Source organism: Strix uralensis, chromosome 14, assembly GCF_047716275.1.
Source record: "Strix uralensis isolate ZFMK-TIS-50842 chromosome 14, bStrUra1, whole genome shotgun sequence".
NCBI classification, from domain to species: Eukaryota; Metazoa; Chordata; class Aves; order Strigiformes; family Strigidae; genus Strix; species Strix uralensis.
The window spans coordinates 21,026,750-21,050,537 of NC_133985.1; the positions used below are offsets into that span (position 1 = coordinate 21,026,750).

The 23,788-nt window shown below is 45.1% G+C and overlaps 2 protein-coding genes and 2 long non-coding RNA genes across 9 annotated transcripts in view; 2 read left to right on the forward strand and 2 right to left on the reverse strand.

The window, feature by feature from the left end:
• Positions 1 to 2,321: 2,321 nt before the first annotated feature.
• On the reverse strand, positions 2,322 to 4,313 carry LOC141949689 (uncharacterized). Of its 2 annotated transcripts, none has more exons than XR_012630831.1 (3): positions 4,125 to 4,313; positions 3,583 to 3,762; positions 2,322 to 2,709 (listed from the first exon to the last, which is right to left on the reverse strand). It is a non-coding gene; the product is annotated as an uncharacterized LOC141949689 (long non-coding RNA). The 2 variants fall into 2 exon arrangements; XR_012630830.1 differs by having other exon boundaries at positions 3,583 to 3,858.
• A 326-nt stretch (positions 4,314 to 4,639) lies between these two features.
• Positions 4,640 to 14,364, forward strand: SKP1 (S-phase kinase associated protein 1). The gene is made up of 6 exons (XM_074883568.1): positions 4,640 to 4,737; positions 7,532 to 7,628; positions 10,035 to 10,108; positions 11,347 to 11,490; positions 12,169 to 12,309; positions 13,081 to 14,364. The coding sequence occupies exons 2-6, from the start codon at positions 7,532 to 7,534 to the stop codon at positions 13,114 to 13,116; spliced, it is 492 nt and encodes a 163-aa protein (XP_074739669.1). The 5' UTR covers positions 4,640 to 4,737; the 3' UTR covers positions 13,117 to 14,364.
• Positions 14,365 to 16,162: 1,798 nt separating this feature from the next.
• The window catches only part of TCF7 (transcription factor 7), a 75,375-nt gene continuing 67,749 nt past the window's right edge, over positions 16,163 to 23,788 (reverse strand). For 2 of the 5 annotated variants that reach the window (XM_074883566.1, XM_074883565.1), the window contains exon 12: positions 16,163 to 19,840. In XM_074883566.1, the coding sequence (XP_074739667.1) occupies positions 19,549 to 19,840 (292 nt within the window). In that variant the 3' untranslated portion in view covers positions 16,163 to 19,548. The remainder of the gene's footprint in view (positions 19,841 to 23,788) is intronic. The other 3 variants (XM_074883561.1, XM_074883562.1, XM_074883564.1) reach the window with 2 other exon arrangements.
• On the forward strand, positions 19,709 to 23,338 carry LOC141949690 (uncharacterized). The gene is made up of 2 exons (XR_012630832.1): positions 19,709 to 19,811; positions 23,124 to 23,338. It is a non-coding gene; the product is annotated as an uncharacterized LOC141949690 (long non-coding RNA).

Genomic DNA, 23,788 nt, shown 5'->3' on the forward strand with positions numbered 1-23,788 from the left:
CGGAGCCGCTCTCCTGTTGCCGAGGCTCCGGTACGCGGCAGCTCAAACAGGCCGGGGAGGGGTGGGGGGGGTAGGGGGTCTCTCAGCCGGCAGCATCATCCTCGGCACGACGGCGGCCGCTGGAGCCGAGCTTGGCCCCTGCCGAGCACCCCAAACTGTTCCGGGGGGGGGGGGTGCGAGGGCACCGCTGGTACAAAACGGGGCTGGTGGGGTGCGTGGAGGTGGAGTGAGGGTGAGGTTGGGAAGTAGATGCTGCAAATATGCTCGAGGTAGGTGTGTTTCCATTTTTAATCTTCTTTTTTTTTTCCCCCTCCCAATCTTCAGTCTTCTAAACTATCTCGAATCCCTGTAGTTATGTAAGGGGAGTATGAGTGGTGTTAGAGGAAGAAACAGAAGCTGATAAGCAGCCACCAACTCGTTTTTTTTCTTTGACAGGATTGGGTTATTGAGTTTTGTCAGTCTATCAGGGTTAATTGGACTCTCGTCCAAACGGTGGGCTCTGCCACCCTCCCTCTTGTGTTGCTGGGGTACAGCTTGGATGAAAAGCAACACCTCTTCAAGGATGCTCCTGTAATACAAGTTTTGATGAAGTGGAAATGCAATAATTAGCTTTTTCCAGAGCTGTACTGAGAACAAGAGTTTTCCTCTTTGGCTACTGCGTTGTTGCAAGATTGCTTTACACAGTGGCACAGGCCTCTGAGCTCAGCAGTGTCCTTCCACCACTTACTTCACATGAGTAATTCTGATGTTTTCTGGTTTTACACTGAACCAATCACTTCAATTTTTTTTTTAACTTGTTGATGTGGCTGTTTTAAAAAATGTTCCCCATCTATTGTATTCCTTAAAAAAAAAAAAAAAAGGATTTTTGCAGCAAGCCTCACCTTTCCCTACATGTAGCTTAGGTTCTTGTTCAGTTTTGATGGTCACACCTCGCTTTCCAGCAACTCATACCCGCCACGTTCTGTTAGAGCAGCTGTGCTCTCGGGACCCTCAAATCCAGCCCTCGCCGGTTCTCCATCCTGCAGCTCAGGGACAGGCTGAATTTTATGAAGTTTCCCAACTTGTCAAAGCAGCAAAGCTGAGCTCTTTCAAGCCTGGTTCTCATTAGGCTTTGACAAATCATGCTTGTGGTATTGAAAAATACTCAGTGTGTTACCTCCATCTTCTCTAAACCATCAAAGAATCCCCAAACCAGTTTCTCTGTAAAAGTGAAGAATGTGAGGTGTTTTGAAGGGTGGGGGGCACACTAAGTTTTGCCTGAAATAGAAATAGTGAGGCTGCTCCCTCGTGTTGGGCGCGTTGACGTCCCCTTCCCCCTGCGGCTGTGGCGCTGCTCAGATGGCTTCGCCCGCAGCCCCGGGATGCTGCGAGTATGTAGGTCAGAGCTCTCCTGGCTCTGGTAAACGTTAAATCAAGCTTGTGCTGATCTTGGTTGCTCCAATCTTTTCAGGTATTTGCTTTAGCGTTCAGCTTCCCCCTTCCTCCTCTGGGTTCTCGGTGGTAAAAGGCCCTTAATTGTAATTCATCTGTGGCTGGTACATGGTGGGATTATCTTTAGGGCTCAGGGTGGCAACACTTAGGTTTAGGATTATTTGCATTGCAGTGATTACCTATGGGTGTAACAATTGAAATTGGGCCACCCATTTTTTGAAAAATCTCATTCTTTGCCTTGCAGCTTTAGTGAAGGATGGGTCTTTTGTGTTATTAATACTGACTTACTCACAGGACTTTGGCTATCAATGCTGCAGCAGCTGCTTTTTCACCACAGATAACAGAAAGCATCTGGACTAGCTGGGGAGTGCATTGTACGATATGTAGGGCACAGTGGGAGGTGGCCATCGAGTGATTATGGTATATCTGTGACAGCCATCTGCCACTTTTTTTGGGTGTGGGGTGTTTTTGTTGTTTTAACTTTCCCAGACTTCTAATTCAACAGCTAAATTCAAAGTCCACCGTAGACCAAAATTTCTCCTTTAGAAAGCTGTAGAGACCTGTATCAAGTGTAAAGCTCATCAACAGTATCACTTTGAATTAAATTCATACACAGATCATAATTAAGCATGGAATTTAGCTTTCTGCCTGTTCCTAGATTTTATTAGATTTGCCTTGTGTAGAGAGCAAACCCCATCCCCCCTCTGCTGAGCCTGATTTGCAGTCTGAGAGCTTGTGCTTGCTGATCACGAGCCAAATCAGAAACCTTCATCTTTGGCAACACCGGGAAAGGGGATTTAGGATTTGCAGATATGTTTTTCCACAGACCACCTTCTGTCATTGTTCAAGCCTCTAAACCAAGGAGTTTTAATATAAATAAAAAGAACATTTAAGGAAAATGAAGGCAGCGTTGTTTCTTTTTTTAGTGCAGTGAATGTGGTTCTCAGCATTGGAGTACAAGATGGAGTGGCTGAGATGGAAAGAGGTAAATGTGATGATGGTATAATCAAAAGGTCACATTTGGCAGAGTTCGGAGGCTTCACACATCGATATGTGATATATATATATAAAAAAATGATAGTTGGGTTCTAATAAATGGTGAACAAACAGCTTACCTGGTTACTAATACCAGGATCTTTGAGGAACCTCTGTTAGCATCAATGTTTGCTGTGTAAGTATCACCTGCCATCTTTGGATGCTCGCTCAGCCATCACGAAGACCTCCACAGGTTGCTCAGTCATCTTGAAGTGTGCCGTAACTAACGAGCTGCTCGGCATCCTAAAGCCCATGAAACAAGATTCCCAAGTCAGGCTCTTGTCTCCGACAGTTCTTTAGAATTTATATAGAAATCGATTTAAGTGATAGGACCTGATGTAGAATAGCCTCACTGTCACCTGAGCTCTAAGAGGTTCTTGCTGGCTGAGAATCTGCATCTGAGTCTTCCATCTCTCCAGAGAGCCAGCCCTAACCAACAGATTATTTAAAATACTAAGAAATACTTCTAATATTTGTGGTCTCACTGGTTATGTCCCTCAGAAGACTAAGGGAAGACGACTTTATACTTCTGTGGCTAGGCTACTGTCCTGGGTTGTGGACTCTGAAATGAGCAAAGCAAGCTTCTGAACTGAGAATTTCTGAATCGCAGGAAAATTCTTTATGTTAGAAGATATTTTCTAGAGGGTATGGCTGTCAGTTGTTCAGTAAGGTGTGTGGTGCTCAGCCTGGGAACCTCTGAGACCCCAAGGAAAGGGAAAGCTGTGACTTATGCTGCACTTGTGCTCTGCAGTGCAATGCTGTTGCAGGTACCAGTCTGGCTCTGTCTGCACTGAAATGCTGTGAAAATATACTCTGGTTCTAAAAACATTTTTAATTAAGATTTGGAGTAAAGCAAATTGCCATAATTGTGGCTTGTCGCTGTGCAATTATCTTACCTACTTAAAAGCTACTTTGTCACGGACAGCTGATGCAAAACTGGTCTCAACAGCATAGTATGGACAGCACAACACAGCGCCAGGACACCTCAGGGGTACTTTGGTGGACTCATACCCTGAACTCCTTCCTCACTGAGCAGAAACCTTCAGATCAATCTTTTTCTGAAAACCTAATGCCGGTCGCTATCTAGCACATACTCGACCTTCCAGGAGCTGTTACCTGCGCTGGGGTACACCGCTCCGGTGGGGTGGTTGTGCTAAGGCAGCGCTGCTCTGGCTGCATTTCCGTGGTTCCTAGCTGCTGGTCCGCTCCTCCGGCTTGGTGCCTGCTTTCGCAGCTGCTGTTTGGAGATGCTTTAATGGGTCCTGGCCACGGCAGAACTGTAGCTGCTTGGAATTCCTGGGAGGAGCGGGGGTAGGTGTTCAGTGATTCCTAGGTAGACCTAAACCCGCTTCTAGCCCTGTCCTCATTGCATTGCCACTTGAGGAGAGCAACCTGTTGTAACAATTTGCAATTAGCCAGTTTTTCAGTTAAAATGTTTTCTGCTGCCCGAGTAGCCACCGAAGATCGCATTTCACTGTATTTACAGCCGAGGCGCTGCCACAAACACAAGCAGCCTCTCTCACCTCCCTGCTCTAAGTTCCCCCTCGCGGGGGTGCCGCCACCCCCCGGGCCTTGGCCTTTCTTCCCCCTAAAACCCCGCTAGAAGGAAAACACCCAACGTGGGCTTTTTGGTTCGAGCCTGGCTTCCTCTGAATTACCGTTTTTAAGCACACACGGTGGCAGCCGTGCTCGCGGGCCGGTTGTTTCCCGAGGAGGGCACCGGGCCGGCCTCCCCCTCCCACAGGCCGCACCGGCACCCTTCGCCACCACGGGTGGTTTCCAGAGGGACAACCCCAGCCCTGCAGCCGCCTCTCCCCACCGCAGCACCGGGGCCGCGCCGAGGCCGTGGCGCCCCTCAGGGCGGCGGGGGGGGGCGGGGGGCGCCGCAGCCGTTGGCCCGCGCGAGGCGCCCCCGCCCATTACGCGGCCCCCAGCGCTGCCTGAAAGACCCGACCGGCGCCGCTCCGTCCCCGCACCTCGGTTCGGCTCCGGTTCCCCCCTCCGCACCCCGCGAAGGGCGGCGCGGGTCCTTTTTTTAACCGTCAGCCGCGCTCCGCGAGGTTCGGGAACGAGGGTGGGGGAGTTTTGCTCAGGCGTTCGCCGCGGGCAGCCCGGCGGTTGCGAGGCAGCGAGGGGCGGGTCCTTCCACCCCCCTCCCGCCGCTCCCCTTCCCCCGCCCTATAAAGCCGCCGCCGCAGTTGGGGCCCAAGCGCCGCCGCCGCCGCCAGGTCCAGCCAGCGCAGAACCGGACGCCCCTGCCGCCTCCTCACGGTGAGGCCTGCGAGCTCCGGGGGCCCGCCAGGTGCCGGCGGGGCGGGCAGAGGCGTTCGAGGCGGCGGCAGGGGCCGGTCTGGTCCGCGGGGCCCGCCCGGTGGGGGTAGCAGGCCCGGCCCGGCCTGGCGCGGGCGGAGGGCGGCCGTGGCGGCGGAGCTCCCAGGTGGTGGTCGGGGAGGGCCGCTGAGGGGGTGGGCCGAGGTCTGAGCCCCTCCTGGGCAGTGCGGGGCTGAACCGCCCGTGGGCCCCTTTGGGGAGCGGGTGGGTGTGTGTGTGGGGGTGTCTGGTAAATAAAGCAGAGGCGCTGCCCCCGCCGCGGGCCGCACAGCACTGGCGGAGCCGGGCCCTCCCCCGCGCGGCTGTCAGGGTGCTCCGGGGCACCCCCGGTATCTCTTGGTAGCGAGGGGAGCTCTGGAGCGGTAGCGCAAGCAGAGGGGCTCAGGTGGGAGTTTATTAAATAAGCGCAGCGTTACACACCCAGCGGCCCGGAGAAGTGGAGGGGGAAGGAGCGGGCATCCATCCGGAATCGCTTTGGGAGGCACGGAGTTGCCTGGTAGAGCTGTTTTAGATGGCTGAGCTCTGCATTTTGGCCTTATACATGCAAATTACCGTTGTAATTCAGGTTTGTCTTTTGACTAGCTCCCAACCTGTTTTGCTGTTGTCGAATAGAGCTTTGAGGACTGGTCTGCTTAGTCACCCAGTCGTGTTGCTATCCAAGGCCTCCCTATTTCCAGAGCTGTATTGCAGTTTGCTAAAAATGACTTTTTTTTTTTTTTTTTTTTTAATTCTTCCAGGAGACTGAGCTCTGTGGTATAAAAATAACGAAATTGGGTTGAAATCGTGATCTGTTACCAGTGATAAGGCAGTGGATTAACTTCCTTCTGTCTGATTCAGACACTTAACAGTAACCTGAAGGTCTTGATAAAAGTGGATTTGGGCAATACAAGGGTCTCAATGCAAATATTCTTGCAGGGGCTGGACTCGCCAAGGCAGCATCCCTGTCGTGCTGGCTCCCTTGTGCAGCATTATGTAATCCTAGACACAAGCACGGGAAGGCTGGCATCTGAAGCTGGGTTTGTTCTCCAGTGTGCTCAGACAATCACTGCAAGAACAGATGCATTAAATCTGAAATGTGCGCCTAGATAATATTATTGTTCAGCCCATCAGATACCAACTCATGTTTTAATCCAAATTTTATTTTTTGTGGAGATATATATATATATATTTGTATCTTTGGAACAATCATGACTGCGTCCCTCCAGAACACCCATCTTAATTAGAAGTAGTGCTGTCATATAGGGTTACATTACAGTGTAAACATTAACTAGCTACTCGTTCTGCCAAATGGAAATTAAAGCAATGAGGGCTTCAAGCTGGTGTGAGCTGCTTAATAATGTGCTTTGGCTGGCCTCCACTGGACTGGGTTTGTTGCAGTACTGTCAGGCTCAGCCATACTGATGAGCTACAGGAGGTGTTCAGAAAGGAGTAGTGTAAGTTTACTGAAAGTGGTCCAGCTAATTAAATTTTGGTAGTTCAGGTACTACTGTCAGGAACTAGTATGCATAGCTCTTAGGTTTGGTGGGGGAAGAACATTTGAAAATTAACTGAAATGAATTTGAAGCTCTTTGTTCCTAGAGCTTCTCTTTACAGGATCTTGCAGGTTTTATTTATAAATACATGCTTTAGAGATCTTTAAGCAGGTAACTTGAGGAAATAAAATGAAACTGTTGCAACGATCTGCTGTTAACAAATATTTTGAGTGGTACAGGGACTTAAAACACATCCTCTAGTTTGTTGAGAACTGATTTATTAAATTTATGTGGCTGAGCAGTTACATTTATCATGTCCTTCAAGTCAGTTGGTTCAAGTGCAGTGATGCCCAAACAGATTTCATGTGCAGTTTCAGGCAGAAGTTGTAACCTACTAGGTGCTGTATCAGGTGCACTACTTCTGGGTTTGAGTCGTTAAATATTTGGAAAGATGCATTCTTGTAAAGTTTGATTATTTTTCTGCTAGTGACATCTTTGAAGTCTGCTGCTTCTGTTTATTGTAGGTCTTACTACAGTTTGTTTGAAAAACTTTGTTAAAATGCACAGTCATCTTAGCCTTTCCTAATGCTAACAAAGTGCTGATCTAACTTCCTACTTTGTAAGAGTAGTATCGAGTGCTGAAAGCCTTCCTCATAGTGGTGTATTGCTTTTTGATCTCTTCAGAAAACCAAACACTTCTCTGAAGGAAAGCCTTTGATCCTGAGTAACCTGGTCTGCTTGACTCTGGAGTAAGGGAGGCTGGACTAAACTCTGGCTAGAGGGGTTCCTTCCAGCCCAATTTTGTGATTCTGTTCTATCTGGGCTATCATTTGAAAACTGCTGCTGAGATCTGACTTCATTTGAGTAGTCAAAATAAGTAGCAGTTGTTTGGATTTGAAGACAAGTAGTGTTTTGGAAGTGGTATTGAAAGTTAATTCCAGAGAAAGATAGCTTTAGTGTTGCACTGTAAAAAATACAAGCACTATAAATTTTTTGTATTTTATGCTTTCAAATTAAGAAAAAAATTCTCTTAAATTGATGTTAGGGTTTTATCAATCCTTGTTTCTTAAGCCTGAGGATTAATGAATTCAGGCCTGTCGATTTCAAGCAGTGAATAATCTGTGCATGCTTTAAGTGGCACTGGGTTTGTCTGCTGCTGGTAAGGAACAATATAAATAGTAAAGGTAATGTACATCTTTGAGTCAGCTAAACCTGTAACATCTGCTGAATATTGTGTGGAAATAACTGTGCTTCTCTTGTAGATGCCTTCAATTAAACTGCAGAGTTCAGATGGAGAAATCTTTGAAGTTGATGTTGAAATTGCAAAGCAGTCTGTCACTATAAAGACTATGCTGGAAGGTAAGAGTGTGAAGCCTTGAGGATCGCTAGCTATTGCAGAGATAGCAGGGTGTTCAAGGAAGCCTCTTGAACAGGAATTGTGTCCAAAGGAGGCAAACTGGTACTGTGCTGAAAAAGGATTCTCAGGCCCATGAAGCAGCTTGTTTTCTTATGTCAGAACAGCTGGAACAATTGCTGTTGTAGCTGAAACTGTGTTTTGGGTGGCTGTGCTCTCACAAAAAGCTTAAAGTTCAGCCCTCTTGTTAAGAGCACTTACAGGGAGGCTAGTAAAATATAAACACCCCACTGCCTTGCCTACAGCCTGCTTCAGTTTTGTAAAAGTTAAGCAAATGGAATGTCTAATAATATTAAAAACTAAGTTTATTTAGTCATACAAACCAGTCTTACAATGTAAATATCTTTTAAATGGGGTGGGAGATCATAAACCAGTGCAACAAAGAGCTAAAGTAAAACCTATATTGTGAGCTTATGGATGCAGTTATTTGGGGTAAATACTTAGTTCTGATCTCCTGCTGACATAAATTTGAAACAAAAGAACTCGTGGTGGGGGAGGGGAAATCTGCCAGATGGCTAGGATACAGAGCAAACTGTGTCTAATCCCCTAGTGCAAATCCTCATTGTTACTGGTGTGTTTTTTCTAGTTTTTGAGTGTATTCATGAATTAACTTAGGAAAAAACTCTTTCTGTAGATATAGTTAAAATTATGTTCTTGGGTATAAATCTTTGTCTGGTTGTGACACCTTATATGTAAGAACAATAAAATTAAGGTTGAAATACTCCAGCCATTGAACACTTTGGTTCTGTTAATAAGAAGCTGTTGAACATGACTAGGCAACATGAGCAGGAAATGTAGCAATTGGTTGGAATACGTTAGGGAGCACAGCAGTTCTCAGTTTCCTGGTGCAGAAGCTGGGTCACTGCTGGTGTTGGGTGACACTCAGGTGTTGGTGAAAGGGAAGTTACACGTGGTCAGTGTTGTAATCTAGGTGCTGTAAACTTAACCTCTTGCTAACCTGGGTAAGAACCATTCTCCTTGTACAGATGAAATGCATTTGCAGTGCAGCTGGTTAAGCATCAGTTAATAAACAAGGTTTTGTGTGTCGGGTGCTGCAGCTGAAAGGGGAAGAGCTAAAAGGTGGGGTTGTGTCAAACATCCCGAGACCACCAGTAATACCAGTTTTCTGGTAAGAGATGAAATGGCTGGTTTGGAGGTGGTGAGGACAAGTTGAGCAGAGTTGACTAAACTTAAGATATTGCTTGAATTATTTCACCATACCAACAATTTTGGACTGCTCACTTCTTACACTGCTGTCTGCCACCACGTGCATTTGAAGTTTCCAGTAATTGGTCACACAGTGCCCTTTAATGTCAGTATTTTAGTTTCTGCATCTATGAAATTAGTTATTCCAAAGAAAAAGTAGTACTGATCAATATCCCCTTAATAATAGCAGTAGTTGACTTGCTTAAATACAGAAGCACGTGCTATTTTAATTGCGCACAAATTTGCTCAGTGATGATGGCGTGACAGTCGTCTGTTCTTAAAAATTAAGTTCCTTGGTGATGTAGAATTGGCTCATCTGTGCGTATAATGAGTGAAGGTCTGTAGTTACTCAATTACATAGCTAATTACAAGATGTTAATCTTTGACAGCTAGGGTGTCATCCAACTGTTAGCATTTGTGTAATAAAAAAAGCATATTCTCTCGTCAAAGATGGCTAATGTTCTGTGTATCAAGTCCAAATTTTAATTATGTTTTTCTCTCAAGTTTTACTTTGATCACTTAATCATATCAAGGGGACAAAGTGACAAACTTTATCCAAATCTGTCTTGAGCGTGCTGACAAGCTTTTCAAACAAGGAGTATCAGAGGGATGGTTTGTAAATGCTTTTTTGATACTGTCTTAGCATGTGAACTTCTTCAGCTGGTAAGAATTAGTCCAAGTGCTTCTGAGGCCGGGTAACTGGCGTCTCTGTGGAGACAGCGTTTACTGCTCCTGTAGAGGACAAAACATTGTCTCTACCTACCACAGTAGATCTCAATTCTTATTTAATAATAAATGGAATGGGAGGTCTCGGTTGGAAGACTTCGGTTTAACTTGTGGACTGAACTGTTGAAAGTGGTAAAAATACATAAATATTTGTCCGATTCTTCAACATACCCTATTTCCAGAGCACTGAACTAGGAAGTTCTGCTCTAACAAGTAACTGACTGCTTAACCTATGGTTTGTTGACCACAAAGCCTCATCGAAGCTTTCTAAAAGCTTCTGACTTCACCAGTCAGAGATCCTTTGCTACTGATCCATTCAGTCTTGGTGTTCAAATAGTGGAGAATTGGTGAAGCGGCCCAGTTCGGAGAAGAGTAGAGGGTTTTGCCTGCCAATTGCTTAGTCATCTTTCCATTTTTAGATTTGGGAATGGATGATGAAGGTGACGATGACCCCGTCCCTCTTCCAAATGTTAATGCAGCTATCTTAAAAAAGGTAAGATGCTGAAAATGGTCGTGTTGTATGGCAGTGTTGAAATGTGAAATTCATGGTGGAGTTGGGTGTTATGAACTATTGTATTAAAAATACTTTTCCTGTGCTGGCTACGAGCTCGAGCAGTTTGAGGTGCTTGAACACAGTCATCTAGGGAATCTGAGAACTGGGGTGAGGCTACAGGCAGATAATGGCAGATGATCTACAGGGGTGACCTGGAACAGCAGCTGGAGGCCAGACAGGCTTCCGAAGGTGTTGAAGTGGTGCTGGACATCTGTGCACGCTAGTGTTTCATGGTATTAAAGCACTGATTTTAATTAGGTTCTGTGGACTGAGGTGGCTGTTTGAGATCCAGATGTTAGGAGAAAGGATTAAGGGACGGGCAGTGGTGAGAGTACTGGCAGTAGCCGTTCCTGGCAGCTACAGTGCTTAAGAGCCACTGTGCACGCTCGGTGGTACGAAATTCAGTAACAGACCATGATTATTGTTGGGTCAAGTGAGAAAAGCAAAAAAGTCTGTTGCTGTCTTCTAAAATGCTTTTTGCTCTGAAGTAGAAGGTGTGCCAAAATAAGCAGTGGACTGTTTTGGGGTAAATACAGGGTTAGGAGTTATTTCCTAGTGAACATACACATAAATAACATCAAACTTGTGAAGTCTCTTGGATTGGCAAAATGGAACAGGATTTTACTTGCAGTAGATCCCTACTCTTTTGTCTGGGTGATGAGATGGTGAGGTTTGTTGTTTTTTTTTTTTTTTTTTTTTTAAAAAAAACCCCCAAGCCTGGGAACATGCAAACTTCTGCCAGGTGAACTTTGTACTGTGGTGAACATGTCTCACTGGTAGCTGTTACCACTCTACACTCTTTCCCTATGCAGTATTCTGCTTAATAAGAATTATGTTTCTGCGAACAGATTAAACATCACAAAATGAGGTTTAGGTTTCCTTTGTACAGTCTTGTGTTAGCACAGGGTTTAATAACAGCGACTCCAGCAGCTGGCTCTTAAGATGGTAAGTAATTAACTAACTACTGTCTTAGATGGAATTCTTGAAGGCCGTTGTACTTCAGGATTTGGGATCAATTGTTCTGAGATGAAAATATTAGGTAATGGAGCATGTTCCTACAGGATTCTAATAGTAATCTAGAGAAAAAGGTACAGTTCTTCTAAAATGAAGTTGTTATAGTTGGGGCCTAATGGGAGAATCATTTGGATAAAACTTTTTAATATCAAAACCATAATTAGGTGATTCAGTGGTGCACCCATCACAAGGATGATCCACCTCCTCCTGAGGATGATGAGAACAAAGAAAAAAGAACAGATGACATCCCTGTGTGGGATCAAGAGTTTCTGAAAGTAGACCAAGGAACACTTTTTGAACTTATCCTGGTAAGTATGTTCAAGAAGTGTAAAGGCTACACCTCTGAAGTGCACTTGGCAAGTAAGTGCTGCTTTATGCTTCTTGAATAACTTCTTCACTGGGGGGGATGTGGGGAGAGGACAAGTAGTTCTGGCAGCTATTGGCTGAAATTGTTGATGTTAGAATGCTTGGTGACCTAATGCTAGGCATTAATCTGTACTTGCTCATTTATTAATTAATGTACTTTTCTGAATATGGGGCCCTACAGCTGTCTTTATTCTTGTGGCTCTTGAGTCTTAGATGAGGGCTTATTACTAGAAATGGAGATCTGCATACAAATTAAAAATCTAGCTTTGACTTTTAAAATTTGTACCTTGTATGGTGCTGTGAGCCAACATTACTTGTCTTAGGTAGTTACCAGCACTTCAGCACTGAAGAGCTCAGATGTTTGCAGGCTTCTGAAAGCTCTTTGTAAAAGGAGAAGCAGGGGGGTGCATCTTTCACAGTACAACTGATTTTCCCTTCTGTTTGGCAAGCAAGTTTTAGGTGCTGTTGCTTCAAGGTTCTAGCTAGAAGCTTCTCAAAGTGGAGAAGATCTCTTTGCAGTTACAGTATTCTCCAATTTCAGTATAAGCACAACTTTGGTAGTACATTTACAGAGGCAGAATATTGATACGGAGGCTTTAAATTTGGAAACTCTTCTGCAGGCTGCAAATTACTTGGACATCAAAGGTTTGCTTGATGTCACATGCAAGACAGTTGCAAACATGATCAAGGGGAAAACTCCAGAAGAAATTCGCAAGACATTCAATATTAAGAATGACTTCACTGAGGAGGAAGAAGCACAGGTACTTGATCTGGGTTTAATTATAATTTAGCTGGTTTTTTGTGCTGAATTATTGTATGGTGCTTCATAATTTAATGTGTGAAGCTGCTGACTTGTTAACAGTAAATGTGAACTAATGCATCAACTCTTCATAATTGGGTTGCTACTCGTGGAAGACCTTTTGGTGTCTGCAGTGCTCACAGCCCTGAAAAGGTCAAAACAAAGCGTATTGATTTCCTAGCTCAGATGTGTGGCTGGTAAGAAGGCATGTAGGATTGTTTGTGGCAGCCTTAATTTGCTGTTCTGGAGTTGTCGTAAGAATGCTGAAGATGTGTTGTTGCATGTGGCTAGAAAGGGAAGGTGTTTGGATTCTTGTCTTTAATGAACTCGTCGATCTTAGAACTTGAACAACAAACCAACAGAAAATGGCAGAGTTGGGAAAAATCAGAGCAAAGATTCCTTGTTTAAATGCAAAGGCAGTGAGTTGTACCTGTTAGTTGGTCTTATGTCATGAAACGAGCAGTTTAGTCTTAAGCTAGTCCATTTGCTTTGCTCGGTGGAAAACAAATTCAGTTTTGATCAAATCTAGACATGAGAAATCAATTTCTTGGTTTATATCGATAAACAGGTCAGTTTGGAAGACTGACCTTCTCATTACAAACCCTGCATGAAGAATTAAAGCTGCTTCCAAGTTTATGCCTTCCTGCAATAAGTAATTCTGAATGCTTATGGGAATTTACAGCTAAGTGTTAAAGTTCACTGCAACATATTAATGGTTAAAATGTTCTTTCAGGTACGTAAAGAGAACCAGTGGTGTGAAGAGAAGTGAAGTATTGTGCCTGACACTCGAACACTGTAAGGATTGTTCCAAATACTAGTTGCACTGCTCTGTTCATAATTGTTAATATTAGACAAATGCAGCAGCAAATGAAGTTGTGTTAGCAGGATATTGTTCCCTTTGCATGTGTAGTGGTTTTTTTGAGTACAAATTTAAATCTTCTGAGTTTTTACTAGTGTAATTGGATGTCTTTTTACTTTACTCTGCAACGAATAAAACTGAACTAAGTGTGGATTCTGTATGGAAAGTAGCACTTAAGGTTATCATTTTCATTACACTTTTAAACTGTTCAAGTCCAGTTACAATGTGAAGGATTGACTCCATTGTAAATAAAACCACCTATGACTTCTTCCTCAAGAAGAACAGAACACTTGTATTTACAGGGTATTGATAGCTTCAGAAAGAAAAACAAACTAGAACATGTCTTGGGGAACTAGATAAAGTAAAAAAAATTACTGGATTTCTTCCAAAAACATTGTGGAGAAAATTAGTGTTACTTAAAGCTACATAACTTTCAAGATGGTTCTTGTCCTGTATTAAAAAAAAGGAAAAAATATTTGACCACTTCCTTGTCCTGTTAGTCTTGCTTTATAGCCTAGTGAAAGATGTGATCTAGAACTGAGCAAGCTCCTGACAGTTAAATTTGACTACTTCAGCCATGTCTTGAAGACCTGCCTCTAGCTGGTAGCAAATGAAAAGTCTGTTGCTTTATGCACAGGGTGGGTGTGTTTTTATACATGTTACTGTTAAAAGTGGAAGCCAGATTTGACCAAAAATGACTGACATTACCAAAGTTAATATTATTGACCTGTGCATGCCATTAGTGGCTGGTTTTTAGGCAATTTTAAACAACCCTTGTGATGTAGCTCTTTAAAACATGGTTTCATGTGTCCACAGGAAATCTTATGCCTCTGTATGTGATACTTCAGCTTGTAGAGACTTAATTATTGCATACAAAGCTAATGCAATATCAAGCTTAACTTCTTTGGACAAAGCCACTTGCAACTAGTTAAACAGTAACTGGTTTTCTGATTTTTTTTTTTTTTTTTTTTTTTTTTACAGTTCCCTTATAGGGAGTAGGGGATGGTTGTGTGGTAGATCTTTGAGGTGTGCTCTTAGCTTGTATTGCATTCCATTCTCTGTATAAACCTTAGAGTAGAATGAACCTTAATAAACATACTTATCTCACTTTAAATATCAGTGTTTCACTTCTGAATTAATAAAGGGCTTTTAAACTTTTGTTTGCAAATGATTCTAGTTATTTGAAACTAGACAATCTTACTGTCACTTATTACTGAGTGTACAAATAGTAGCACTGATGTAAAGATTTTGTTAAATGACTTAATGCAAAGCACTAGGTAGATGTAGTGGGCAACTTCTCAAATTAAGTTGGAAGCTAAATTGTAAGTGATCTAGATTTTTTTTTTTTTTTTTTTTTCTTATGGCTTACTAGCTTTTAGGTGATCTTGCTTTGATGCAGCTGTTAGTGAAAGCATTCAGAACTTGCTCTAAAGCAGCATTCAGACCCATGCTTTGGATGTGGCTGCTGCTCACCTGCTTATTCATGAGGTTTCTGGGCCTGCCTTTGTGCTGGGGTGCATATTATAGCTATTATATTGTCAGTGGGCATAAAATACTCCAGTGCTAGACTTGGACATGACGAAGCCTTCCCAGCATCCTGTATTGCAAACAATACACCTCAGTTTAAAAGTGCTACTAGAGAAAATCTTCTGTTGACGGTTGTTTCTGTGGCTATGTTTGTAGCTTAATATTCAGCTTATCCTGGATTCTTACAAGAAATAAATCCATCTGTGTGTGAAGCTGGTGTTCTGGAGTATACTGGTTTCATCCTTGGAGTGCTGTGTTGCTTATACAGAAGCCTATACTGTAATTGTGTTTGGTGGTAGGAGCCTATTTAAATGCCTTTAGGTGCTCGTCATCAGAGTTTTTGACCAAAAATAACTGACATTACCAAAGTTAATATTATTGACCTGTGTCAATAGGATCCACGTTTGTTAGCAGCCTCGCTGTGCTGTAGGATGAAGAAGAGAAAAAGACACATAGTTTGTCTTCATTACTTTGCCATACCTGCATCGAACATGCCTGTGACCCTGTGGTAAAACTTACTAATTATTAGAACAGCTTGCCTCAAACACAGCCCTTGGTGGTCAAATGCTGTAGTGGGGGAGCTTCTGCTGAAGCTCCGGGGTCACGGCAGCTGGCTCCAGCGATGCTGGTGTGGTGGAGGTACAGCTTAGCAGCACGTAGAAATGAAAGGGCTGGTCTGGGTGCTCAAAGCATTATTTCGTTTTGACAGACTAATATTCTCAGTAGGCCTGGTAGTCAGGATTCCATACAACTTACTCTAATTGAAATTCCCCTGTGGTACTGTCTCAGACTTCATCTGGATTCCAATTCAGTAGCTGCCTGACGTGCACGTCAGTGTGAGAAAACACCTTTTTTAACCTCTGGAGCTGCACCCTCTCAGTTGTTTGCCCACTCCAGTAACATCAGTGGTGGGCTGTGGAGAAGGCTGCTCTTCACCAAGGGGCTGAGACGGCTCGGTGACCTGAGCAGCGCCGCAGGGATCCTCCTCTCCAGCTGAGCCAGGTAGTTCCCTGCTGCTGTCACAGACACCAGCTGTGTGCTCTGGAATTGCTAAATGGGGAAGAGACTGGCTGATTTCCCACTGTTAAACTTGATGTTGCTGCTTATCTCTTGTATGGTGCTGCCTTAACCTTGTTTTTTTTTTAAAGTTGTGGCATGATCAGGGATAGCTGCTCTTGGCTGAAGTGATTAAGTGTGGGCGTAGGGAGAGGGAAGGCAAGGTGACAGTAGGGATTGTAAAAGGTATTTTTTTCTTAGTCTTGGTTTGCTATTTGTCTTGCCCATTGAAGACTATTGGCAATTATTCTAAAAGCTATTCACACATACAGATGCTGCAGGGGGGGGGGGGGGAAAAAAAAGCAGGAATCCTCTTGAATTCTAAGAAATAGTTATTTGAGAGTTTGATAGGATTATAACTTCCAGTGGCCTATTTTGAATAGCCAGTCTGGCAATTACTTTATTTATAAAGCTATAAACATATTTTGAACATAAAAGCCAAAAAATACAAACTCAATGAAGTAAAAAAATTACAACAAATGATGGATAGTCATTGGACAAATGAAAGTACAGCTGCAAAACATTTATCCCTGCTACATACATACAGTGGTTTTACTTGGCTTAATGAAGTGGTACTTCCATGACTTCTACATTCAAACTGATTTCAGGAATTCAAATACGTATTTCAGGAAGAGTTGAAATTGCTGTAAAAGAACTAAAAAAACCCAAACTTCTTGTTGCAATAAAAACTTAAGGGCAAAGTTTTCCTTCTATTAAAAAAAGAGTATTAACACAATAGTAACACTTCATATAGCATTTCTAAAGACACTTTTTTGGTATTAATAAAAGCAACTTTGTTTTGGCATTGGTTATCAGCCACGGGGCATGTAACAGAAGTTGATCGTGCTCACTATTTTGTCTTGGAAATGGGCAGCTTAAAAGATAAAAGACCTTTATGTTTTGGAGAAGAAAAAAAAAAAAAAAGATTAAATTTTTGCAGTTACACCAGTATAAACTGACCATGTTACAGTCTACCAAGTGGATATTTTGAGTTTAGACTGCGGTAGCTGAAAGCACGGGGTAAGGCCTGGCTATAAACCTGCGGGTGTAGAGCAGAGTACGGGGCAGAACAACGCCGGGGCAGAAAACGAGGGCAACTGCTCAGCCCTGCGGCTGCACCGGGAGAGGCTCCGGAGAGGGGGGCAGTCGCTTTCCCTAAGGAGATTTTGCAGGAATCGATCGGATGGAATCAAAATGATGAGAGGAGGCTGCAGTGCAGCGGTCAGCGAGCCCTGAACCCAGGCAGGCGTCCCCGGCCCCGCGGCAGGGCCAGCGTGGCCTTCAAATTAAACGGGTGAAAGTCCCGGTGAGCTCTGAGGTGAACGGCGGCGCGTCTGCGTACGCTGCTGCTGGCTGGGCCTTGCTCAGGATATGCAGTTTAATACCGTTCAGGACTTTCCCTTGGTGTGATTTAGACACATCGGCTTTTTCCTTTATACCTGCCTTTGCTTTGCTGCTGAGTTACACGTTTCATCCAACCACAAAATACCCCTCGGGTACTGGGTTGTGCCAGCTTTACACCCGGGGGGAGTTACGCCAGGCCGCCGGGGCTGATTTGTCCTCCGTGGTGTTCACAGGAGCTGACCCTTCTGCAGCACCTTACGTCAGAGGGTCTCAGGGTGACAAATGGCGAGCTGAGACATCGCTATTTTTTTTTTTAAGGATTTTTTTTTGTTTTTAAAATCAAGTGATAAAAAGAGACTATGTCAGATCTGGCAAGAGTCTGCTGAGTTCCTCTGTTCAACACTGGAGCATGCTGTTGTCTAAGCTTGCTAAAATAATTTAAAAATGAGCAGATTGCGTATCGATCTAGTGCTATGTAATTAACCCTCTGAGCGCAGAAAGTACAGGACTAAGTGTACAGTTGGCAGTCGGTTCAGGTAATGCTACTTCTCTAAGGGTTAAAATGGTTCTTTCAAACTTTAAAATGACTCGCTTCAAACTTTTCAGGTTTTGTGCACGTAGCTTTCATTCAGTGCTTCTGAAGTTACATTTACACAGGAGAGGAATAAAGCAATAGGTTTAGATCTTCTAAAGTAAAACTGGAATTAAAACATCTACGCTACTATAAGCAAAGTACCTAAATAAAGGGAATAAACCCAAAGCTGCTCTACAGACTAATATTTTTTTTAAAATTTTCAACCTTTGAGGCATAAGCTTGTTTAAAAAGTTATGTTTAGTCCAATGTAAAAAATTAGGGTTTGTGTTTTTTTGCGTTAAGAAAAAAATATAAAAATATTTTGTACATTATAAAGGTCATCTTAAATTTCTTGCAGTTCTACAATAATATTACTACATAATTTGTATTCAGTACTCTAAAACCTATTCCCTAAAGTAGAAAAAAATAGACCCCCCTCTCCCTCTGCGTGGTGTTATTTTTCTCTTCAGCACTTGAATAGATTTCTTTCAAGCAGGAAAAAATCTGCACTGGACTAGATTGTGGTCTCTGTGAGAAATCTGTAAACCTGAAGTAAATCAAGAACTTGGATTAATTTGGGATTTATATCAGTTCAGGGAGATCACAATCTGTCCACAGTGTTTATCAAACTCAAAATATAAATAAAAGAGCAGAAAGTGGTCAATGTTTTCAAGCTGGAGAGAATACATTTACATTTGGCATCATCACAGGAGTGGAGGGAGGATCTTTCAGAAAAAGCTAGAATAAGGTTTTTTAAAAAGTTGCACACCACATCCTGATAAAAAGGGTTCTGATCTCGCCGAGGGTGCGTGCAGAGGGGTAGTGTGCCGTTCTGCTGCCCTGGCCACGGGGGAGCCGCACCTTCCCCACCCGCAGCGCGGTCCCGGGCCGGGGGCCAGCGCGGAGCTCGGCCAGTGGCCAGCCTGCCTCGCGCCCACCCTGCCCGCCGCGGGCTTCGGTCAAGGCCGTAGTAGCAAACTGATCTGTGAGGCTTTGTCTGGGCTGATTTCTGCCCGCCTGGGTCTGCTGGGGACAATTCCTAAGAGCAAGGGAGAGCCTGCACCTGAGCAATCGGCCGTCGGAGCGTCCAGCGGCCGGTCCAAGCTCCTTCCGCTGCCCCGTTAGCGCTCGCGGAGTGGGACGGGCCTGCCCAGAGACCTGTTACCTGTAAACAATCACCTTCCTGTTGGCAAACAAGAAGTTTCAAAAATTCACCTCGTCGGTTTATCGATTTCCTTTCTCTATTATCCAGTCAGATCACAAAGCTAGCGTCGCTACATTTAATTTTCAGACATGCGGGCTTTTAAAAAAATGCTCCTATTCCAGCTTTTCCAGCTCCGTGGTAGCAACGGCTACGAGAGATCTGAGTGAGTGACTACACCTTAAAGCAGCTCGGAAGGCGGGGAGTGGAGTGTTAGATTGATAGCACCTACCATCTACTGCAGCAAGCTGGGGAGTTCGTCTGCTTTCTGCCATACTCCAAGATAAAAAAAAAAAAAAAAAGAAAAACCCCAAACAAACAAAAAAAGCAGCACAGGGCAGGGACAAAAGGCTTGTTTACTCATCAGCACTTTAAATTTTGGCAAGTAGTTATTTTTTACCTTTTTTTTTTGTTTTTTGAAATCACTTTTCTATCTTTAACACCCCCCACTCCCCCCCCCCCCCCCCCCCCCCCCAAGAAAAAAAACCCAACCCAAATGAGTTTTCCAGCATCCTTAAGTCATCCTGTTGCCTAACTTTGCACGTTTTACAGTGAGATGGGGGATTTGGATGGGCCTCTGGTCCTTGGCAACGGGTGGGAGCGAGCGAAGCGCCCGGTGTCCCGGCCGGGGCGGGTGGGACTATGTCCCCGTGGAGGCCACGCCGTACGCCGGGGACGTGGAGGAGCACCTGGAGGTCAGTCTGGAGGAGCAGGTGGCGGGTTGGAGGTGAGCGGAGCCGGGGAAGGGGTCGGGCTGTTCTCTGTGTGCGGAGTCAGCGGGGGCTGCGAGCTTGTCTGAAGGAAAAGCAGAGGAGATGCATTGGAGTGCGTCCGGAGGAGAGGGAGGGGAGTCTATAGCACTTCCATCGGAAGAAACTGGGCTGGCACAGCGTCCTTCTCCTTGTAAGTACCGAATGCACTTCTTTTTCCTCCTAAGAACAGTGAAGAGAGTTATCTGTGAATAAAGGGTGAGTTCAGGGTCACACACCAGCGCTCGGCCCAGCTGGGGGATGCGCAGCCCCCCTGCTTCACCGTGGCCCCCGCCGGGCCCTGGGCTCCTTCCCCCCGGCCCGGACTCGCCCTTGGGCCGCGGCCGGGGGTCGCGGTGTCGCTGCGGCCGCCAGGCGGCGCCATAGCGGCGTCCCCGCGGCTGCGGAGCGCGGGGCGGGGGCGCTGGAGAGCGCGGTGCCCCGCGGGCGGAACGCGGAGGGAGGAGAGGGGGTCATGCCAACAAGAGTGAAGTAAAACAGCGAGGAAAAATCAAAAGCGTAATAAAAACAAGGATAAAAATGAAAATAGTAATAAAAATCAAAACAATAACAGTAATAAAAATCAAAACAGTAACAATCAAAACAATAGTAAAAATGAAAATAATAATACAAATCAAAATAATAAGAAAACACAACAATAAGACCAATAATAAAATCAAAATAATAATAAAAAACAGCCAAAAAAATTAATAAAAATCAAAATAGTGATAGAAATAAAAACCATAATAAAATCAAGATAATGATAGAATCCAAACAATAATAAAACCAAAATAATAAAATCAAAGCAATAATAAAAATCAAATAATAAAGATCTAAATAACAATAAAATCCAAACGACAGTACAAAAATCCAAACAATAATAAAAATATTAAAAATAAAAACAATAATAAAAATCTAATAATATAAATAAAAACAACAATAAAATCAAAATAACAATGAAATCCAAACAATAATAAAAAAATCCAAACAATGATAATCAAAATAATAAAAATTCCAAACAATAAAAATCAAGTTAAAACAATAAAAATCAAGACAATAAAAATCAAACTAATAATAAAAATAAAAAATAGAACCAGTAAAAATCAAAACAATAAAAAAACCTGATACAAATCACAACAGTAATAAATGATAAAAAGCAAGATAATAATAAAAATCAAGACAATAAAAAAATCAAAACGGTAATAAAAATCAAGACAATAAAATGAAAACAGTAATAAAAAAAGTCAAACCAATATTAACCCCCGTAACCCAGCAGTCCTGTCTCGGCAGGCCCCGTCCCGGCTCCTCTCCTCCCGCAGCCCGGGGGGGTGACTGTGCCCCCCCCCCCAATTCAGGACTGACCCCCCCGCCCCACACATGAGCCCCCACCTGCCCGCCGCAGGGCTCGCGCAGAGCACACGGGACACGTGTGTGCGTGCGGTGTCACGGGCCCGGCCGACTCAGTTGCCACGGCACGGGGCCACTGTGGGGCCACCGTGGGGGCTGACGGTTGGCCCCGGGCTGTGCCCGCCCAGAGGGGCGCGGGGCACGGCTGCACCCAGGGGGTGCCGGGTCACGCTCTGCAGGGACAGGGCCCGTCACACCGGTTTTGGCTTTTCTCCTTGGCCAACACAAGTCAACCCCAAATGTTAAAATCTGAAGAGCCCCTTCCCTAGCCTTGAGCGCCGTGTCATCTCCTTGGCGCTTCTTTCTGCGGCAAAAGCCCCCGGCCTCGGCCTTCTCTGCACCTCAGAAGACTTTCTGGTGGTTCCCACCGCTAGTGACGACCTGGTGACACTGCTGAGTTCAAAGTGCTCACAAGGGACTCGGGAAGAGGGAAGATCATGGCCTGGGACTGGCTGGAGGAGGACGCGGCCTGAGGCTGTCGGAGGTCCTGCCTTGGATGTTAGACTAGGCCTGAGCCCTTCAGAAGACTCGTTGGTCTTCTGAGGGTAGATCACCCTTTGAACCGCAAACTAAGCGAAGAAAAAAAACCAGCTCTGACACTTCAGCCCGTGGCTTTTCCGGGCAAGAGGTGTTTGCTGGGATCTCCCCTGAGGAACCAGAGGTACAAAACACAACGAGGACAGACGCTGGGGAGAAAGATCAGGCAGAAGAAGGACCAGAATGGCCCTGCAACCGTGAAGGACTCAGTGTCTGTGCTCCCTTTCTTGGAGCCTGACAAATAGAGCTCATCAGCTGGGAAAAGATTTACTCACAAAAAGGGTTTTTTACAGAAAAGTACCCCATCGGTGGCTACTCTCCTCCGCTAGCCCTGCTTGTCTAGCAAGAAGTGTGCTGGGATCGGGAAGGTCCTGAAGACAGCGGAGCCTGGGGAGCAGGACCAGCCTCCCTGCATCCCCCGGAGAAGATATTCAGATTCCCCACTTGTTCATATGTCATGATTTGGTGGGGGGGGGGGGGGTGGGGTGGGGCTGTGTGTGTGTCTCAAAAAATCCCAAAATCTCAAAAATAGTAACTGGATTTGGGCAGGATTTCTCCCCATCCCTTGACAATTCTGTTTTGTATCCAACCCAGGAATATTCAGCCTCAGCTCCAGCTGTCATCTCACACACCCAGACCACTTTACTCCCAGCTCTCCACAGTCCCTCGCGCTGTCTCGTGCTTTTACGTACTCGGTGTTGAGCTGGTTTTCCTCTTCCTCGTGTGACAGATGCCTCACGTCACCCGCTCTGGGTCCTCGAGCATCTCAGTATAGTTTTAAACAAAAGAGCTCTCAAGATGTCACCTTAACAGAGGCGAGGGAACAATTCCTCTGCTGGAGATGGTATTAATGACTTTATAGCTAAAACAGCTAAAAAGACATCTTCCCCCCGCCTGGCTCCCTGCCTCGGCTGTCTCATTTGAGGAAAACAGATCAAATGGAGAACTTGCTAATGCGGGCACACACCTTTCTTTGATCTTACTAATGAAAAACTAGACAGTGTTAGAATATGTATTAACTAGTCCAGTATTAAACATGCTTTTGCACTGGATGTGAACAAGAGAAGTGCTATTACTGCTGTCAGTGTCGTCGTTAGCCGTGGTGACCCAATTAATGCGATATGAAACACGACAGCCCTGCTGAACTGAATATTTAACTCGGGGGTTATTTTACACGGGCTGTAATTTCCCCGAGCAGACAAGCCCGAGGAGCCGCTGTGTTTCCCACAGACGTCTCAGCAGTAGCTGTGGGATGTTTCAGGGACCCGTTTAAGCTGGACACGGTGCTGGCCCATCTTATCTAGACCGTGCTCTTGCTAAGAAAGGTTGGACCAGATGATCCTTGAGGTCCCTTCCAACCTGGTGTTCTAGGATACAAATCTATCTATCAATTCACTGATTTGATTTAAAATAACGGGGGGGGGGGAAAAGAAAGCAGATCTGATACTACAGATTGCTGGTAAGTGGGCTACGACTGACGTGGCTGTTACACAGCTGACGGGATTTCTCCCTCTCCCTTTAGGAACTGCAGCACCCTGGAGCGGTTTGCCTGGGCAGGAACACCCAGTTTTAACCAGTTAACCTCTCTATGGAGTGGAAATCCTCCACTGGTGACCAGAGCACGGACGACAGGAGCCCTTGAGCCAGCAGCAGCACGTTAGTACCAGGAATTGCAGAACAGCTGTGACCAACCAGGGTTTGAGAGGCAAAGGTTAAAAAATAAAAGCATGCTAAAGGTCTCCAAGCACTTCAGCAGCCGGTGTTAATTGGGAAGCGGCGCAGAGGAGAAGCTGAATTAAGAGAGTTCACACGAAGGCAGAGCAAAGTTGGAGGAACTGCCCGCAGAGCTGCAGCCGTGCCCTGCGCTGGGGTACGGGGCTCAGCGTGGCGGCATCGCGGTGTGCGTGACGGGGGGGGGTCACAAAAAGCCCTCTCTGGACATTCGAGGTGAAGTATTAACGAGCCATTACGGGAGCTCTGTCTGGATTCTTAAATCCGTTAAAAAATGGTGCTTGATGAACATCACCCAGTGTCTGAGAGGCGAGCGGGGAGGTCTGCACAGCACCCCAAGGTGCAGGATGTGGCTCAGGGAGGGGAGCTCACCTTGGGCTCAGCCACGGGGACCTGAGCGCAGGGTGCCAGCAAGGTCAGTGGCCAAGCACCGCCGGGACCCTGCTGGGCTTCAGC

Excerpts from the sequence above, each read along its gene's own strand:
- SKP1 (XM_074883568.1), top strand. The coding sequence starts at position 7,532 with ATGCCTTCAATTAAACTGCAGAGTTCAGATGGAGAAATCTTTGAAGTT. Across the intron at positions 11,491-12,168 it reads CACTTTTTGAACTTATCCTG|GCTGCAAATTACTTGGACAT; the intron begins GTAAGTATGTTC and ends ACTCTTCTGCAG. Across the intron at positions 12,310-13,080 it reads CTGAGGAGGAAGAAGCACAG|GTACGTAAAGAGAACCAGTG; the intron begins GTACTTGATCTG and ends ATGTTCTTTCAG.